Source organism: Chamaea fasciata, unplaced genomic scaffold (genome assembly GCF_029207755.1).
Source record: "Chamaea fasciata isolate MVZ Bird 193981 ecotype frontalis unplaced genomic scaffold, bChaFas1.0.hap1 SCAF_5, whole genome shotgun sequence".
Taxonomy (NCBI): Eukaryota; Metazoa; Chordata; class Aves; order Passeriformes; family Sylviidae; genus Chamaea; species Chamaea fasciata.
The window spans coordinates 54,031,698-54,052,170 of record NW_027094090.1 but is presented as its reverse complement, the minus strand read 5'-3'; the positions used below and the strand labels follow the sequence as shown (position 1 = coordinate 54,052,170).

The 20,473-nt window shown below is 39.8% G+C and overlaps 1 protein-coding gene across 1 annotated transcript in view; it reads right to left on the bottom strand.

The window, feature by feature from the left end:
* Positions 1-1,483: 1,483 nt before the first annotated feature.
* GYS2 (glycogen synthase 2) overlaps positions 1,484-20,473 on the bottom strand; it is a 40,709-nt gene continuing 21,719 nt past the window's right edge. The window contains exons 7-17 of the mRNA XM_066183708.1: positions 17,084-17,201; positions 16,557-16,677; positions 13,822-13,928; positions 11,791-11,850; positions 11,062-11,140; positions 10,430-10,543; positions 7,942-8,068; positions 6,571-6,666; positions 4,529-4,692; positions 3,366-3,446; positions 1,484-2,406 (exon numbers count right to left, since the gene is read on the bottom strand). Of these exons, the coding sequence (XP_066039805.1) occupies positions 2,185-2,406; positions 3,366-3,446; positions 4,529-4,692; positions 6,571-6,666; positions 7,942-8,068; positions 10,430-10,543; positions 11,062-11,140; positions 11,791-11,850; positions 13,822-13,928; positions 16,557-16,677; positions 17,084-17,201 (1,289 nt within the window). The 3' untranslated portion in view covers positions 1,484-2,184. The remainder of the gene's footprint in view (positions 2,407-3,365; positions 3,447-4,528; positions 4,693-6,570; positions 6,667-7,941; positions 8,069-10,429; positions 10,544-11,061; positions 11,141-11,790; positions 11,851-13,821; positions 13,929-16,556; positions 16,678-17,083; positions 17,202-20,473) is intronic.

The following is a 20,473-nucleotide window of genomic DNA, read 5'->3' as shown; positions in this document are numbered from 1 at the left end:
CTTATGTAACAGCTGCTACCAAGTTTGGCAGGTTGCAGTAACTGTTGGGAATGTGCAGCATTTAATTTAGGCCATCTGTTGCTGTGGCTGAATGAGAAGCCACTCCCCCAATGCTATAAATTCAACATACAGAAATGTTTTACTGTGGATAAGTTACTAATGATTAATCCTGGAAAAAAGGCAGAACTAACACAAACCCAAGGCGTGGGGCAGAGGTCGCTTTGGCCACTGCAGGACCTGAATCTGAGGATTCAGATTAGTCCTGTCTCGGAGGTTGTGCTCTTTCTAACACCAGGAGGGTGCTCACAGCATGTGAGCGTGTTGAAACACACACAGCTTTCCTGCTCTATAGGACAGCTTTGAAATACAAGCAATAAATACAGATTTCTCAATTTATTTATGAAAACATCAACTTTCAATCAATATGCCCTTTATTTGTTCTTTCTTTGGGACTCTCAGCCATTATATCTTTTGACTCTGTAAGGGAACTCTGATTAGAAGCACCCTGTGGAAGAAACACAAAATGCAGTTCTTCTCCACGTAGTAAACTGTGTGAAGGAAAATATTTGCAGTATCTTTGCTTTCATCACTTTTAGATGAAAAATTACTCTGTGTTTAATTTCCTTTTAAACGGCTAAAGAAATAGTGACTCCTTTTAATTCCAAATAAGTTTTTACCATAAAAACCAGAATCTGACTTCTGAAAATATTCTTTCAAGCATCCAAATCAGCTCAAGAATGAAAGTCCAGTTTTAAAACCGATTTTAGGTGGCAAAAAATGCAAATAGGCACATTGTCACTTTTACTCTAAATGGCCTATAATCAGAACCATGTCATCAAGCATTGGTTAAGTGTTTGAAAGGTACGAGCCTAACCAAAGTTGGAGATCTAGGCTCCCCCTGGGATTGATAGGGAAGGTAAACACTTCCAAAGCTTCCATTGTCCTACCTGCTGAAGGACAGGCTGAATAAAGTCCTGGAAATGTCTTTTCTTGAGCAGCATGAGAAATTTGTGATGCACAAACTTGAAAAACAAGAGATTGATCTCCTTCCTAACATCTTCATGTCAGGATGTGTTTCTGAAGAGCCCGTTCAGGCACCCTCTGCATCTCTAGGAGCTGAAACACTTCTAAAAGCTTTCTGTAAGGCAAATGAAATGTTTAGTTCTTGATGTGAGGATCAGTTACTCCCCAAGAACCTTGAAGTCTCAGGTGCTTTTCAAAATCATATCTGAAAGTTTTTAGCATTATTTGTTAGGATTAGGTCTCTTCTAGAAGAAGTGAAATAGAGCACGGACTTATGGAAATTACTGATCTTTGTGTGCTGTCACATTAGTCTGTGGCTTCTTGTCTGCAGGAGAAGGTGCTACTCAAGGAAATTTTGTCATTCACTTTAGCCAAGTTACATTAATTTCCTCCCAAATCAGTTTGTTAACAAACTTAGAATCTAAAACAACATGAAAATAAAAGAGACATACCAGAGGAATCAGAAAATAAACGGTCTGCTGTTTATTGTGGGTCTAAATGACCTCAGAAAGATGACTTCATTTGTCTCTAAAATTCAAATGCCCACTGCATAAGACTTAATATTGTTCCACAGGAAGTATGTTTAACCACTGGATCAAGATACTTCTGTGTGCTGTAAAAAAGTGCTTTAAATTATGTAAGCTTACAATAAACAGCATCAGGAAAAAGAAAGACCATTTTCATTTCAGTGTATCTTTTTTAACTCTTCCAATATTTCTCCAGAGTAAGACTTCTTTTCTCTAATTTTTTGAGCTCTGGCTTAAAGTTCATGTTAATTTAAGAGGGGAAAAGGGGAAACATGAATGAAGCAGGAATTCCTTTGGGATACCCAAAATGTAGCTATTTGTCTAGACTATGATTAATACAGATGATTCCATAGACAAAGGTATGATCTGCAGTTTGTATAAGCTCCTGAGGGGATTATCTCATTCTCTAGTTTTATTAAGTCTGAAAAATCTCTTCTACCTCGAAGGGGCACAGAAAAATTGTCATTTAAACTACTTTCAAGGTGAAATAATATTAGGCTTTCCAATAGTGTACCTCAAGTAACATTTAAGGTTCCCCTAATTATATCACACTGTCCTTAACACAAAGCTTGCCAAGCCTACAGCAGAAACTGTTGAGTGGATGGGGAGCAATGCCAGGGTGAGAGCAACGAGTTCAGTTCCTGTATTCTCCATGCTGCTTCTTTTTCCCTTGTGGCAAGGCTCCAATGGAAAAGGGGGACTTGATGTTCTGCCTATCCCTTTCGGCTTCCTCATCCTCGTCGTATCTCTCATCCTCATCTTCGTCCTCAGCTTCGCTGTGGTGAGGGCTGGAATGCTGGGAGGCAGAGGGTGATGGTGGCACTGATGAAGGCCTGGGGTACCTGAAACCTTCCGTCTGGTAGGGAGAGAAGCAAGTGGAATGTATTATCTGACTTCCTCAATTGGTTTTGTACAGCAATTTAAGGCTATCATGACTCCAGAGGAAGCCAGTGATCAGATGTAAGCTGGACCTGCCCTGCACTCTAAAATTAAGCTTCCCTCAACCCAGATCCCCTCAGTCCTCCCCTGCCAGTAAGTACACACTTGTGTGACAGAGATGGTTATCCTGTGCCATAAACAACATCCTGCCCTTCCAGCATTGCTTTTTGCAAAACATGACTATCTTTACTGAGCCTTAAAACAATCAACACAACACAAAATCCTTCTGTACTCTGTAGTCAGAACATGCTTACTGAAATTCAGGCTTCAATCTGAACATCCAAAACAGTTTTCTAGTTATAATGTTATAATCTTTTCCCAAGGGCAAGCAGGTGTTCAGCAGTCCCCATAAGAGCAGGGCTTCATCACAGGTAATATTTACTTGAAAAGACAAACACCAGCACTCTGAACATCCCCCTTTCCTCCTTCTTCCTGCAGCTTTATATACTGAGCATGATGCCATTAGGTCTGGAATGCCCCTTTAGCCAGTTAGGGTCAGCTGTCCTGGCTGTGTCCCCTCTCAACTCCCTGTGCAACCCCAGACCCTTGCTGGTGGGGTGGGTGAGGAGCAGAAAAGTTCTTGGCTCTGTGCAAGCCCTGCTCAGCAAGAATTAAACCATCCCTGTGTTATGAACACTGCTTTCAGTACAAATCCAAAACAAAGCCCAGCTGCTGTGAGGAAAATTGACTCTGTCCCAGACCAAAACAGCACACTTCTGACTGGAGACTGGGTCCATAAATTGTTAAGCTTTCAATTAGGAGTTCCTACTTCCCTTTAGTTAAACCCAAACTTGCTAACTCTCTTCTCCATCACACTCTTCCTCTCTCTCATTGTAAAGCAGTTAAAATGAACTCATCTCCAAAAGCAGACTTTACCTTTGGTGGAGCACTTGGTTCCATCTCAAATTTAACTGGGAATGTTCTGCTGAGGGCCAAGTGTCTGGCATGCATGTAATACTGCAACAAAACAGAGAAGCCATTACAAGCCATAGAAATCTTGGGTAGATTTAAGCAAGGGGGGAAAAGGAACATAAAATGAGGATGGTGCTGAACAAAGGCTAAATGTGTTTTCAGATAAGCAGAATCAGGCCGATATCACTGCTTGTACTGTGAAGTGATGAGCCATTCATCACAAATTCACACCAAAGAAGTCGGAATAGAAGCTAATAAGGTGCCTGTAAGATGTATCAAGATGGAAACTAGGACTTGTCTTGGTCAGTGTAGTTCCTATTGAGTGACAGGTATTCTTTATCCCTCAGGAAAGAACTGGGGGTTTTGTAATGAGGAAAATTTACATCTTTAAGTGTGAATATGTATTACACATAAATTTTAGACTCATTCAAAGTCACTTTGGAATGCACAGAAGCACGTGTAACAGTGACAGAGAAGTAACATTTATGAGTTCACTGATGCCTGGTATTTAAGAATTTGACAAATATATTTTTAGATCCACTGTATTCCTGAGTTTGCAGCACATGCACGGAAAAAATAGCTTGTGATATCTTATGCAGTCTTGGGAACCATATAAATACTAAGGTTCTCACACAGGTATCAGAGCATGAAAAGTCCAAAATAGTTACAAAACTCATATATGGGCATCCACTTCTTTAGTCCTGTGGACTTGAGAACAATACTTTGCTACTGTCCTCTTAGTGGGTGGTACTGTAGTGCTTTCTGTATCAAATGAAAAACCATTACATTTGCATTTAAAGCACAGAGGTAGTTAAGGAGTGTTGAGGAGTCACATGGCCCAGCAACATTTCATGAAGGACAGGAAGGATTTTTTGAAAGTGTCCAGATGACTTTGGAACACAAATCCTCCTTAGTGTAGGTGTTGCCAGCAACACCAGATTTTTGCATTGTGTTTAGCACCAGAAAGAGCTTGGTGGCATGACTGGATTCTGCTCTAACCTATTCCATCTCTCCTTGCCACTGGAGCATGGAAGGATTACACCGAAACGAGCAGGCTCTGCCTTCAGCCCCTTTGAGAGGGGCTAGGCCTATGAGCCTAGAATTTTCAATGCCTCTATGCCACACACCCTGCCCAGGTATTTCCAGTCCAGGAGGTCGGAGAGGCGCTCGGTGCGGTTCCTCTGGATGATCCTCTGGCGCCGGTTCTGCTGGCAGAACCCGTACAGGAACTGGGTCAGCTGGTTGCACGACTCGTCCGGCGAGCGGAACCTCCTGTCCACGATGTAGATCCCTGAGGGACACGGGAAAGGCCAAAGTGAGTGGGACTACAAAGGTGGGATCTGACCTCCTACACTTCCAATCTACCTTCTGTCATGTAGCCTTACAAATGTTATGTGCTGTATATCCTTTTTAATGTTAAAAGGCAGCTACAACAGGAACATTTGTTACCATTCTGATGGAATGGGGAGATGCAGAGGAATACACAATTTTTTTAAACTTTAGTTTTCTTTACTTTTCAGGCTAAAATTCAGTAAATTCTTCAAAACTCAGAAGTTCTATTGTTGCTATGTAAAGGGCTTACAAACCCCAAAAGGGTTCAAGTTTCTGGATAAAGATGTATCTTTTTAATCCCCAATAATGTTTAAAATAATGACTTCTTAAAGAAAACATAATCAATCTAGTGCTTTCCTAGCTTGCTGTAGAATTCACAAGTGTGGATGGCCAGAATCAGGCTGTAGGAGAGAGGCTGTGTTTTCTGTAGAAATACAAGAAAGTATTCTCTACGTTTCCATAGAGACAGCTAACTCACATACATCATTCAACAGACAATTTTGGCAGAGAGAGGGCAGAGGTAAGCTTTGCCTCTACATTGTTGAGATTAATATTTTATTTTTGCCACTTTCCTTACACCAGGTGTTGGGAAGAAGAGGATACCAGACCTTGCAGCTCCCTTAATGGACATGACAAATGCAAAACTACCTTAATGAAGTCCCTGGGGCCAGCACAGTAATTTGTGTCAACTCACATCTATGTTTTGGCAGAGGAGAGCAAGTGACCTGTGGTCACTTCTGTGGTCTTTCTGGAGGGACATCTTTCTCAAGGACATGTCCACCCAGGCAGGTGTATCTATATTTTGTACCAGGCTCTAACCCTTGCCCCTAGGTCAGGCAAAGGTGGCACCAGTGTGGCGCTTTCACTGCCTGACTGTGGAAGCAAGCCCAGGTACTTGGAAAGAGGACCTAGTTTGGGAATATTCACTATTCACAGAACCATAGAACCATAGAATGGTTCAGCTTGGAAGGGACCTTAAAGATCATCCAGTTCAAACTCCCTGACATGGGCAGTGGCACCTTCCACTACCCCAGGCTGCTCAGAGCTATATCCAGCCTGGCCTTGGACACTTCCAGAGATGGGGCACCCAGCTAGCCCCGGCTAAGCAAAGAGGAAAGGACAGGGAGGGCTGTGACTTGCTCTGTACCTTGGGGAGGCCGCAGATTTAGTGACAACTGCACTAGCTGGAAAACAGGGACAATCAACTCTAAAAGGAGGATCTACTGAGGCAGAGGACGACTTAAGGTGCAGAATTTCCTTACATACCAGGCATTGGCAGTCCAGTCATGAACCATTTGTAAACCTTCCTGAGCAGATCATTATTTGAGGTAGATTCCTTGTATTTCCATGACTCCTTTTTTTTTTTTTTTCTTTCTTTCTTTTTTCTTTTTTTTTTTTCCCTCAGGTATACATGGTAATTTAATGTTTGTTTGGGGAGGCTCATGTCATTGGTCTCAAAGTCCCAGACTGTTAAGAGAAGCAGACTTTTCCTGCTTCTTTGGAAGTCTCAGAGTGTCATAATGCAACCAGAGGCACTAAAGGGAAGTGCTGGGACACTCTAGACTGGTATGAGCAGTGATGAATTTGGAAGGATTGGAGCAGACAAAAGGTTAAAGCAAGACCAAAAAAAAAAAAAAAACCTGGAAAGGGTTTGGATAAATATGAAAGCTGAAATCACTTGTCCAACTTAACAAGATATTCAGAGCTCTGAATATATTCCCCTAATGAATTCCCTTGTCCTAGACAAACACGAAATTGAGGAGTAACAGCATGGTTGCTGTGCTTTTTGCTTTCCTAACTCAGAGGTGATACTTTGATACACTGTTGAAGATTTTACCATAAGCTGCTGGGTCAGCAACATGTTCCTGCATGAAACAGCCAAATCCAGAGAGGTTTGTGGTTACACTGGGAATGCCCATCACAGTACACTCAGCTGCAGAAAGAAACAGGCAAAAAAGGTTTCAGGGCAATACACCTCCAAAGGTTTCACCTTAAGAGAAAAAAAACCTAAATAGGCAGACGGAAAGTCCCATAACAAGAGAGCTGCTCTGAAAATGTCAAGTGAAAACTATAATAATGTTTTTTTATGGATTATGGGAAAAAATATAAAAAGAAATTTTAAACACAAAATTCACCATGTGTTTGCAAACATATGTTTGAGTTTCAGGGCAGCTAAACTGAAAACTTTCCGGGAGTGCAGTTTTGAAAGAATGAACCACAATATACGGTCAGGACTATCTGGACTTTAAATTGGAGCCTAATGTACATCTATGTTCATTAGTTGCTCACAACTCTTTACAAAACTGAATCACTTAGGAGCAGGAACATATCAAACTTTGAATTTTGATGGCTTGCCAACAGGTCTCTACAGAAAGAAAAAGAAACCCCAACAAATCAAAATAAAAAACCCCAAAACAACAAACCCCATCATTAACTCAGGGCTGCATTCACAGTAGATGGGGAACTAGTTTTATAAAATCAGAAAATTTATGCATTTTTTGTAGTTTTTGCTGTGACAGCCATGAGTAAGGATAACTGCTTACCCTCTGTAAAGAGTTTTTGCCAAGGGGCCTAAGTCTAACCTAAACCAGCATGCAGACTCTAGTCTTAAAAACGTGCAGACATCTGCATGGCCTTCATTCATATGATAATAAAACTGTGTCTATAAAATAATTGTAAATATACTTTAAAAGAGCACTTTTTGTTTCTGGGAGACATAAATGGTTGTTGACAAAGAAAATATTTTAAGTCCAAATATATTTGCTCTCTGCATTTTTAGACATTTCCAGTTAATTCAATAACATTCACTACCATTGCATGTAGTTAAATGACTTAGCTATGGTATTATATAATTCTCTCAAACTTGTTATCTTGAATTAAATCCACTGAACTATGTCAGCTGGCAGCATGAGATTTCTTGCCATAGTTTTTTTTTTAATATTTACATTCTTGCACACCTTCTTTTAAAATCCTTCAACCAAGAATTAAGTTTTAAACATTATTTCTTTTTCTAAAGCCATAGAAAATCAAAAGATTACGCATTAGTATGGGAAAGAGTTCAGTGCAGGGACAATTTTGCCAGCAGTAAGACCTTTGCATGACAGAGGAAACAGTCTAAGGAGTTTTTTCAGCACTTCAGAAGGAACTAACTCGATCAACAGAATGGGTGTTCATCTTTCCACACGAGTCAAGGGTACTGAATTCCTACCTGGAGTGTAGCCCCAGGGTTCATAGTAAGATGGGAATACACCAAGGTGGCAGCCTCTAACAAACTCCTCATAGTCCAAGGGCAGCAAGGGGCTCGTTGAAGAAAGAAACTCTGGATGTAGGATCACCTGGATATTCAAAACTTATGTTAGAGGTAAAAGAAAACCATCAATGATATATTTCAATTATCAATAAGCTTAGACAACTTATTCACGCTGGTCTTTTTCTAAGTGTCTAGACAACACGTCCTTTGACCATCCATCTGTTATCTACCCCACTTCTCACACTACAATGCATCCTGCCTGTGTGCATTCTTGTCCTGGAAATAGTACTGATAATGAACCCTTTTTTTACTGGACAGGTATTTAGCTTTATCCTTCTTCATCAAGGAGGCCCACATGCATTGAGAATTAGGCCTAAGGCTGTGGCATTTAGCAAGATTTGGTCTGTTGTACAAAGGTACAGAGGATTTACAAAGGTGTCCTGGAGTGACAGGACAAGGGGGAATGGGTTCACACTGACAGAGAGAAGGTTTAGATTGGATATGAGGAAGAAATCTTCCCCTGTGAGGATGGGGAGGCCCTAGCACAGGTTACCCTGAGAAGCTGTGGCTGCCCCAGCCCTGGAAGCGTCCAAGGCCAGGTTGGACGGGGCACTGAGCAACCTCGGATAATGGAAGGTGTCCCTGCCCATGACAGGAGTTGGAATGAGGTGATCTCTAAGGTCCCTCCCAACACAAACCATTCTATGATTTTATTGGGATGTCTCATTAGGAGGAGGCCTCAGGCAGACACAATACTTCTGAGCTTCACAGCATTCCCCAAAATAAAGGAAATAAAGGAATGTTCACTGTACTCAACAGACCTCCCAAAAATGGAGGGAATTTTGAAATAGCCCTGTCACCACAAACCTGTGCCTAGACCAATTAATCTTGCTGAAAGACAACTCTAAGGACCAAAGTTAATTCATCTGCATGACTGCAGGGCTTTGGGTTACTGACTCACACCCACTGCTTAGTTGAGAAATGCCTTGTATGCGGTGCCCAGTCACCTTCAGGAGGAAGAAACGCGAGGGAGTGGTATAAACTGCTCTGGGTTTATTTCCCTGCATGAACATACCACAGCCATTATTCCATGCCCAGGATATGCTTTTATCCCTTCTTAATAAGATTGTCATGCTACTCACTTGAGTAAATAAATGAATGTACTCAACCAGTATACGGGCTGTAAAATCATTTTGCAAGCTTAGTTGATCCCAGTGATCCCACTGGAATTGCTGAGGCTATTTTTCACATGCCTGCTGTGTCTGCCTGGATATGTTATACCTCTCTCAAAATTACTTTCAATTTGAAGTTTACAGAATTTTTTTTAATGCTATTCAGCTCATTAAGAATTAAACCTGCTCATGCAGGAGGTAATTTTTCAGTGGTAACGACAGCTTTTTACAAACTTGACATCTGCTGAGAAGCAGGAGATATCTGCTGTGTTATATCCTATCTGCTCTGTAATGCCTTCAAGAAGTTAATTCTGAGGAATTTTTTTACTACATTTGTACACAATTCATCCTTCCCTCCTACTTTTTGTTACATCTTGTGTATTATTACCATATCATGATCCCAGAACTCATTGGAGTTAATGTTCATATGTTAAGCCAGGAAGAAGCAACTAGGAAGTGTAAGAAAACATTTACTCATAAACTCATGGCTATACTTCTAGGCATAGCTATGAGTTAAAAAGATACTGAAAATAAGTGATATGTAATTGTTAGAGATTCCTTGGATCTTACTTTAAAGAAAAGGTTTGGAAGAGGAAGAATTTTCAATTTTAGGTTTAACTTTGACTAGATAAATGTTGAGATAGTCATAGTTAGAATGGCAGAGATTGCCAGAAAAAAAACAAAACAAACTTTGGAAGACCTGTGAAAGCAGGAGCTGATAATTTCTGTGGTTTGACAAGGTAAAAGTAGAAGTAGGGAAAGGATTTATTTGCATAAATTTAGTTTCAACAGGTGATGTAAACATAAGCATGGCATGAACAGGAATTCCTTCTGCTCAGAATCAAAGCCCTGGTTAACCTTTTACAGCAAATGCTGAGTATCAGGGTGTTGCTCTCAAGAGATGAATCAATACTCCAGGAAGGTCTGTGCTCAAACCTTGGACGTCCGGTTTTAAGCAAGCGAATCTATGTCAGAGTTTTCTATCTGCGTGCAAATGACCTGTGGCACTTTCTTGATTTCAGGAGTAGCAGCTCCTCATTCAGTGCAGGAGGCAGCAATGAAAACAATCCCCTAACCTCAGATTTTTAACTTGAAATTAGCTTGGCTAAACAGCACCTGAGGATCTTTATGCAGTGACAAGCTGTTATTCCTGGAAAAGCAGCATAATACCACCACCTGTCAAGAATTTAACTGCACTCCCCATGCTAGCAATGCAAACTGAGGATGTCCAAAGAAATCCCATTTTGTGTCTGGAATGACAGGCCAGGACGCACCTTCACGCGGTCTGTGCGATTGTTGAACAGCCCGATGCGCCGGATGGTGTTGAGGATTGGGTCGTTGCTGTCATCAATCATGTTGTGGGTGGTCACTGGAGGCAGAGTGTGTCTCTGAACACAGAAAAGGCAATCCATAAATCAGACAAACTCTTGGCAAACAGACCTGTTGCCACTTCCTAGGGAAGACAGTGGCAGATTTTGTCGTTGATGTGAATAAGTTTAATCTACCTCAAAATAAACCCATTTGTACTAGCTTTTAGAAGGGCCCACCATTTAATTTTGAAGATTTTTAGTCAACGTTGTATCTCCTTAGAGTTTGATTTCACATATTTAATAAAATTGGAAAAATCCAGGCTCCAGAACAACTCAAGGTTCACACTTAGGTCAGAATAAAAGAATTAGGCATGCATGGGACTGAAGGACTATCCATGGACTCTCCAAATGATTCTTTTGGGTCACAGTCTCATTAAAAACAATCAGAGCTGATTTTAAATGTTACTGATGAGAAGTATATTTGCTGAAAACTTCTTCCCAATGCATGCATATTGCTATATGCCATACACAATCCTTTTACATTCTCACATTCATTATTTAGTTTAGATGTTCATATAAATAAGATACTTTCTGACCTGAGTAGTAAAGATAGCTCTTTTCATAATGCTTATGTCATCTCGGTCAAGAATCTTGTTCAAGTCTGGGATTTCTCCTCTGCAAAGGAAACACACAATTTTACCAAATGAGTCATTGTCCTTTTTGGAAAGAAAATGAAGAAATGGTCACCGAGGTCTGATCTGAAGTTTGCTGATATCAACATGAACCTTTCCTTTGTTTTCATGGCCCTTCTATATTCCCCATACTGTGTTCTCCCAATATACTCACTATATATTTGCTGATCTGCCAATGAGCTTTCAAAAAAAGCTAAAGAATTGGTTTGTTCAGTTTTCTGGACACAGCTTGTTTTTACTGAAGTTCCAGTCATCTCACCTGTGCTTTGGGTCATTCACTTCCAACTGTCTTCTGAAATGATATGACTGAATCACTAACACATTTTATGTTGACTCTGGTGCCTTTTTAAGATGAAGTAGCTTGTTTTTGACAAAGGACAAGCCTTTGTGCTACTTAGACATTCCCTGTGTCTCTTTCAACTCTTTCCACCACAGGTTGCTGGTACCTTTATTTTTTTCTCTCTGATTTGCCTGTTAAACAAGTACCTTGTTTATGGTCCCATATCTTTCTACCATGCCCTCCTATGGATGGCAAAATTCCTTACACAAAGAGCAGAAGCACAGAAACAGCACAAGTAAAGCCACCTGAACACGAGGCTTTGCAAGGCAGAGCAAAGCAACTTATTCACTCACTTCAGCAAAGAATTGTAGAGTTTCCTTCCGAACTTTTCTTTCACAGACTGTGCAGTGTCCCTAGGAAGATAAATAAATATATGCATAAAACAGGAGAATCCAGGACAAAGACAGTATAGAAGAGATTCCTGCTGTTGGAAATAAAACTGATACACTGATGGAACCAGGGATGCAGAGGCAGACAGAGGTCTGGTTCTCAAAGCTCTTTTCTCCAGCCAGCAGTTGTGCTGATGGATTCCAGCAGCGCTGAGATTCTGAGCTGCACCTACAGATGAGTGCAAGAAAAGTCAGAGGCAGGCTTTACTAGGGCCTCCTTCTAACCCTCTTCTCTGCTCAGTAGGCCACATGTCAGCTGTGAAAAAAAAGGGCACATATACGACCCTAGGTACTGTAACGTGATCATTAGTAATGGAAGAGATGTCCAACTTCTCTTGACCTAGAAGAGAGATGCAAGATATAAGAATAAAACAAATAGGGATTTCCAAAGCAAGCTTCCCCCTTCATTTTCTGCTTTATTTTCCCAACTCAAAGACTTTTGAAAACAAGTGTTAGACTAAAAAGTAGTCTTAATTAGTTTGCAAAAGAACCCCCAAAAAACCAAAAAAACCCCAAACTTCCTGAAAAGTCCAGGCCAAGTTTTAAGCTATTAATGAGGCCTGTGTCAGAAAAATGTTACATTTTAGCTAAGGAAGAACTCCAGTGAACCACTGTTCTGCATGCAAAGAGTAATTTTTATTATTCTGCCCATGGCTGAAAGTTCTGTTGTCAAAACAGCAAGTGCAATCTAAATTGGAATAAATCTACTGAGAGTAAGGTTCCACTTCACAGAACCTTTCCTGCCTATCTGATTTCTAATTATACTTTAGGCTAAGATGAAACTTGTTAAGTGAAGTCCTAAACTTTACCAAGCTGGGAATCCACATACCTGTTTTTAGGTGCTTCCTCCCAGCTCACATAGACACAAGAGTGAATGAGTTTAATTTGGGTGAGCTGTAAAGCAGTCAAATGTCAAGCCACACTGATCCAAACCCCAGCAGCATAGTTCCCACATGACTATACTTGCATAGACTGTCATGCACAATGTCTCTAATTTAATCTAGATGGGATACATTGCTTTTTCAGATGCAGAGGAAACGAAGGATTTTATACCCCAAGTCAGCCATCACTTATTCATTTGTAAGTGCTGTATTCTTTTATAAGTGCCAACCTCTTCTTGTCTTTAATTTCTGTGCCATCCTGAAAAATCATTTGATATTATTATGAAATACTGCTAGCAGGTGGGTTTATCCTGGAGTTCAGATTATAACCATGATAACGCTGCATACAGTGATGCAGAAGGTCTTTTGCTTTTCACAGAGAACAGCTGAAAGCAGTTTTTCCTATACAGAATCACATAGCAGTTAAAGTGAAATGAAGGTTAATCCTGCTCCTGCTTTGCCTTTTTGTTTGGAAAGTTGCAAAATGAGTAGTGCTGTGACAATTTCCTCTCTATAGCTGTAAGTTTCACTGCTTGGTTATGGCCACTGCTTGTTGTAGTCCATATAGAAAATTATAAACAACTGTTATCAACTGCTGATCTTCTGGGTCACACAGTACAATTTCCATATTTCTAAATAAAAGAGGATGTGTAATTGATTTCTTTTTCCCACAGAGAAGCTCACTGTGAAAAATGAGCAGGCAGTCTTTATTTTGTGGAAGCTATATGGCATGACCAAAGGGAGTACCAGAAACAGCCAGAAGACATCCAGAACACTGGATTTTCTGGAGCACTTGACTTTGTTGCTGCAAAACAAACACTACTTGCTAATAGAATGGCAAGCCAAGTTAACTAAAAATAACTTTGGAAAAAAAAAAAAGAAGCTAAAAGCAGAAATATTTGACCTTATTTATCTTTCTCATCTCTTTCATCCCTGAAATACATTCTAGTTAACCACAATCCTCAGTTTTGGGTAAAAGAAGGAGCATTATTCTCCAGCTGAGACTTTTGCATGAATCCACATCAGACTGTACCAGGGTGGGAATGCCAATTACCAGAGCTGCTTCCGGACTGCTTGTCCTTTCAAGGTTTCCACATTGAAATTGTTGGTCTTTGCTGGCATGATGAAAAACACAATAACTGTAACATCAGTCTTGTGAACCTACATGACAAGAAACGGAGAGGAATTAAAAAAAAAAATCTCATACAGGGTATCACAGCCAACTTCTAGAATTAGTCACAGGAAACGCCATATGCACTTTGGTTTTCCAGAAAGGCTCAGATCTTGTAGCTCTTGCTACAAATGAAGTTTTGTCAAATCAGAGATCAAGACAGAGAGGTCACCCAGTTTCAATATGGGCAATCAGATCTTCCTTGAGCTCTCATGGTTTAGAGAACATGGCTTTGGATGTGCACACAAATGCAGAAAAATAAAAGTCCTACGCACTTTCTCACCTGACACAAACTGTGCTGGCTCAAAGGAATGAGCATTTGGTTTACTAGCTGAGTCATGCCTAGGCATGAGATGAGGGATTTCCTACAGCAGCAGGTGTATGGGCAGAGAGAGAGCGAGACCATTTTCTACCTGAAACCCTGGCAAAGAACCTGCCAGACATGCAAAAACCCACAAGTAACTTGTTGCTCATCTCTCCCATCCAGCTACCTGCAAGGCAGAAAGCACTTGCTGTAAATTCTGACCCTTTATTTCTAGATGGTTTCCTTTGCTAGTTTCTCCTGTGCATTAACAAGATTCAAAATACCAGGTCCATTCATTGCTGCATGAATGAGGTTTTACTCCTCTCAGCAACTGTTTAATGAAAAACTAAGGGTGAACTCTGTTCAGAGCTGTAAAAATTAAATTACTTTGAATTTCCTCCATTTCAAATTTTAGATACACAAACATGCTGTTAACCATGCCTTCTCTCAGACTGACATAGAGGGAAATGTATAGCATAAAATAACCTATGGGAGTCTATCATGTTAATTAATATTCTTCCCTTCCCTCCCTTCAAAGCAGCTTCCAAGTCTATCATGTCACAGTCCCAATGTGCACTAACAATCTCTCCCAACACCCATATTTTATTTCCAAAATTTTAGTAAGGTTTTCAAGCATCAGAGGAAAATGTCTATATGAAATAAAACAATTCCATGCAATGGTGTGTACTTTTTAGGTTCAGACACACCACTGGGACTTGTTTAGGAAGTACCACCATTTCCAGATTTGTAATTAGCACAGCTGGTCTGCTACTCTCAATGGAATTACCTCTTGAAATAATTACAGAGCAAGTGTTGTTAGAACAGCTAATCAGATGCCGGCATCCAAATTGGAGGAATAATGCAATAAATCCAGGCTCAGCATATGGGAGAGAAGCAACAGTATGCTGTTCTATAGAGCCTAGGAAAAATAGCCTCAGTTTCCTTTAATTTCCATCAGCCTTGCCTGCCATGGATGTCACCAGGAATAATTTCTTCACAGAAAGGCTGATCAGGCTGCCCAACGAGGTGGTGGAGTCACCCTCCCTGGAAGTGTTCAATAAACAACTGGATGTGGCTCTTTGTGCCATGGTCTAATTGACAAACTGGTGATTGGCCAAAGGTTGGACTCAATTATCTTGGAAGTCTTTTCCAACCTTAAAGATTTTACGATTCTATGATATAAATCATTACCTACAAAAAGAGATTGCCACAGTAATTGCTCTGGCAATTCTTTCCCTCTTATTACACAAGACCTTCCACGTTACCAGCATTCACAGGTAACAGCCATGTAAAAGCCATTAACAGGCAGCTGATGCTGCACAGCACTGCCAAACAACTGACTTCTGTTGTGGAAGAAATACTTCAGTTCTGTGAGGTGATATGTGTGAATGAAAGGATTATGAATTTCCAGAAAATCCAGAGGTTCTAAATGGCATATCAATAGAAGGTGGTGGTAGAACAGAAGTACTTAGGACTTTGAACATTGGAGATTCTTTCATCCCTCTTGGCAGTGCAGTATCATAATTTTTATCCAGATTTTCTGTATCATTCAACTCATAAGAGTACAAAAGACAGAGTCTAGGACAACAGCTAATTGATCCTTGCCAGATGATTGAAAACCAATTAGCATTTTTTTCTGGTTTTTATTTTCAATATACCAGCCTTTGGGACACATCTGGAGACATTTTCAACACCCTTATCGTAGGTGGTAAGGGCTCTGCTCTGTAATTTTTAACAAGGCCTTGCTCTTATCTTCATTGAAGTACTCCATAAAGGCATTTAGAAATACTGCACTCATCTTGTAGCTGAGGAAACAGAACCATGGAGAACTGAGAGGCTTCCCATTGCTTTGCATCAGGCCACTGTCACTCTGTGAATTTTAGAGCAACATTCCCATCCAATGGGGAAACAGAACTCTGAGATTTAAAAGATCATGATCAGGTCCTAGTGAGCTAATGAATTTGATTAAAAAGGATGTTCTTAAAATGCAGCTTTAAAAGCTTGCTTTTATTTCCATTATAATATGTAAGCCATCAGAGTAAACTCTAGAATGCGGTTTTCATTACTTCTCTCTAAAAACCAGAGAGGCAACCATAGATTAACTTCTTGAACTATGTAATAAATTATTTTTAAACTGTCTGAAATAATCATATTCTGATGGTTCAGGAAGAGACCCCTATGAAAACTGTGAATATCCCTTTATTTCTTTCCTATAAACCAGAGTATTGAAAGGGAATTCTTGCAGGTGACTTCCACAGTATGGTCAGTTTGAGCATAAGCTCTGTGCTTTCAACAGCTGTTTAAGCTTTCTTACCCTCAGCAAAAAGTTTAATCTTGATAAGGCTTCTAGAAACATATCAGCTCCTTTGTTGGAAAACTCATATCTCCCAGCAATGAAGAAAAACAAGGTCTTGTCAAGATCGAAGTCAAGGTGGCTGAAAGCAAGAAAACAGACAAGAACAAAGTATTTCTCAAGATACAATCAAACAAAACACACAACAGCTTTCTATTCTGGAGGAACTTATTATCGCAAAAGAAAAATGAAAGTGAGGCTTTTCTGCTGTGCTTTAAATTGACTATCTTTATCTGACAAACTGCATCTTGGGTAAATAACAAACAGATCAAGATCTGCTGTCTGATATCACAATCTGTTAAGCAGAGTCAGATCTGGTGTCTAAAATTCCCCTTAACTTCTGACTGAGAAATCCCAGACAGATATTTGAATAAGCTGGTTTCAACATTTCTACTCCTCTATGAAGTACTTGTTAGTCCTCCTGCTTTGATTCTTACTTTAAATAGTGTTGGACAAGCGTTGCTAATTTTTGAAAAGTAAAAGCATACCCATAGAAATGACCTCGAATGAACTCTTGGATCCTAGCCTTGTACATGGAATGCAAATTCTGAAACTCATGCATTGCTGAAAATTTCTTAATGTTCAAGCCATTTGGGGTGACAACATCTGGAAAAGCAGAGAAAAGGCAGAGGTAGACATCTTCAAAGTCAGAGAACTCTTTAAGGAAAGAACCAATGTGTCTCTCAGCTTTATGTGAATAGGTATGTCTTTATGTTACTTGGAGGAAAAACACTTCCTCCCCAAAGCTCTTGCACGTGGCTTTCCACTGTCTGCAGCATCAAAGCAGCTTTCACCAGTCCTCAGCACTGGGTAGACTCTGACCTTTTGTCCTGTCAAGACTCCAGTAATGTCTCCATTGAGCCATATGTTTGTTGTGCAACTTGCCCTTTACCTCTTTATCCTTGATATCACTGTTGCCTGCTCTATCACTACAGATTGAGAGCCCTTGGGAGCAGAAACTGTGCTGTACTATGCCCTTGTTTACTGCATGGCACAAGAGATACCCGTTCTATCAAAACTTCTGAGGATTTATCAAAAAAGGGAGCATGTAAAAAATCTTCATAAAACAGCCTCTTGCCAGTAATTGGTTGCATTTCTCCTAAAAAGAGCCACAGAATAGTACACTTTGCATTTTTACTGCTCCTCTCCTCCAAGATTCTAAAGGACCATACAATTAAAAGTTGTTCATTTCCAGCATTTTAAAGGATATACAACAGAGGACAGGCACTGAAATTCAGTTACTCTTAGCCTTCTTGGTAGATCACAGCAGGTATTCACAGGCTTGCCCTAAATCCAGTCCAAGCAAATGCCACATTAATTTTTAAATTACTTACTTGAAAATTACAGTCTGCTTCAGCAATATATGTGTTTCCCTGCTATGTAAGTGATCTCTGATTAAACATTCACCTGTGAAAGTCCTGAAACACTCTAGGTTAAACTGCAACAGACAAAAATATAACCTTTAGCAGTAACCATGAAATAGCAAGTCTTGATGGATCTGTTTCTGGAGTACCACTTTTGAAACTAAAGACCAGGAAATCTGCACTTGTTAGGCACTTAAAAACTTGTTGGTTTTCAATGACAAAACAGTCTTGGTGGACTTGAGCAGAAAACTTGTGCTTTTACCTTCTCCTGCCCACCACTTAAGAATTCTCTGAACAAAATCCCTATGGGAGGTAACAGAGCAGAAACATCCTCCATTGTCTTTACCAACAACACACCTCCTTTCTCTGACCGGTTTCTTGTTCTGCATGGCAAACTGGCTCATGCAGGATGGAGCTTTGAGACTCCAACCATCTCAAAGTCTTCCCAACATAAGAAGAATCCCTTCTCTGGGTATTTCTGGCTGGCTTCCTTCCACTCTCACACCTATTTATCGGGGAGCTTTGGAGAATCTCACCCACCAGCAGCAGTCTGTGTATAACCTACTCCCATGTACTTTGGTTTAACTGCAGCTTCATTTACCCTTTCATGAGGATTGGGGCTCAATCCATCTCTTGTTTAAGCCTTTGAGATGCATGACAGATGCGGTGGCCCAAAGAACCCAGTTCACTATTTCTGCTCAACATGCAGGAATATTTTGAACATGTGTGGCAGATCAAGTGATGAAAGAGAGCTTGGTCCCTATGTTAACTGGTTTGGGTTTTGGTTGGGGTTTTTCCCCTTTTTTTTGGTTGGTTTTTGTTGTTGCTGTTGTTTAATGAATTAACAATATTTTTGTTTGAAATATCGTCCCAAGTAGGTCAAATCAGAATGTTTTGACTTCTGTATTTACAGGAAAGAAACTGGCATTGATTTAAGTAATATTAGCACAGGATGAAGTTTTCTCTTGATAGATCACTAACATTTAGAGTTGACTTGTACTTTTTCAGTGTTTCCATCTATGATTTTGATCAAATATATACAGATAGGAAGCCTAGATCTAGAACTCAACTGATTCCTGAGTCTCTTGGAATTTTGATTCAAAGCCTTCTCTACTGCTAATGAGAAATATGTTCCATATCTGAGTGAAAACATTATAAATCCCATAACATCAGTTTTCAAATCACAAGAATGTAACTTATGATCACTGACAGATTCTTGCTGGATATGTCAAAGATACTCAAGCTTTTGATAAATATGGTTTGATAAATTGTTGATCACATAACAACTGCAGCAAGTGGGATCAGCATAATGCAAGCAGTCATTCTGCCAGGTTTAGACTGGCAAATTGGCCTTTGTCCTGCTGCAAAAGTTCTCTATGCAATGAGGTTTATTAAATTTTAAAAGGACTTTTCCAAGTGATGAGATTCATAATTTAAATTATAATCCAAGTTTGATGTTAAAGAGGAGTAGCAGAGACAGCTCAATTTAGCACATTTCTGAGTTATTTTTAGCTAACAATTTGGTCACAAAATATATATCTCAATAAATGCAAATAAAAATTAATTGTGCCAGTTCAGCATCCTCCTTTGAAAGGTTTATTTTGAAAGTGGATGGACAAATGTATACATACTTTCAGTATTCATGTTCCTTTGCAGAATTCAAGCTCAACGACCTACTGAAGGATTGCTGGACTTTCCAAAAAATCAAGGTCTATGCAGATTTCACAACTTCAGAGAGAATAAATAGTGTGAGAATAAGTTCCTCCACAGTTTATTTGTGGTCCTGAATTCAGAGAAACTGTTAAAGTACTTATTCCCATCAGAACATACTTTCCACTTAAAGTTGTCTCTTAGGATTTGGGGTGACAATTCCTACTGAATTTCTTTCTATCTGTGTCAATGTGAAGCATAACATGTGTCAGTAGTTTTTTAATCCAAACTTTAAGTATATTTACTTGGTTTCTTCAAAGTTGCAAGAATAATCACAAAAAGCTCAGGCCTATGAATCTCTGTGCATGGAATTCTCTTCAGCTTCAACTGATGTTTTATCTGTGAGCAGTCTGTAGATTTTCTTCCCCAAATTAAACTGGATTGAGACTCATTTCAGTCTCCTAAAATCCCAGAACACAGACTATGATTTTCAATGGCAGCCGTGGTGGGGAGAAGCCTCATCCCTATATAAAAAAGCTTCAAAAGTCTGATTTTCAGAGTGCTCTACACTTTGTAAAAATCAAGAGCTTTCAGAGATATCCCAGTTGAAATGACTGAACTTCAGTGACTTTTAAGACACGGCTTTCATGCTTAAAATAAAATCAAAAAGATAATCTAAGTCCACCATCCTGTTGACAGCTAGTCAGGAATGAGGCAAAGGATTCCATGAACAGCTCTTTTCTTTGGGTTCAGGAACCACAATGTGGCTTGAAGCACTGAGGTTAACCAGGATAACAATCCCAAACCATATCTAGCACTGCAAATCAACCAATAACTCTACAAAGAGTAAGCAAAAATACCACC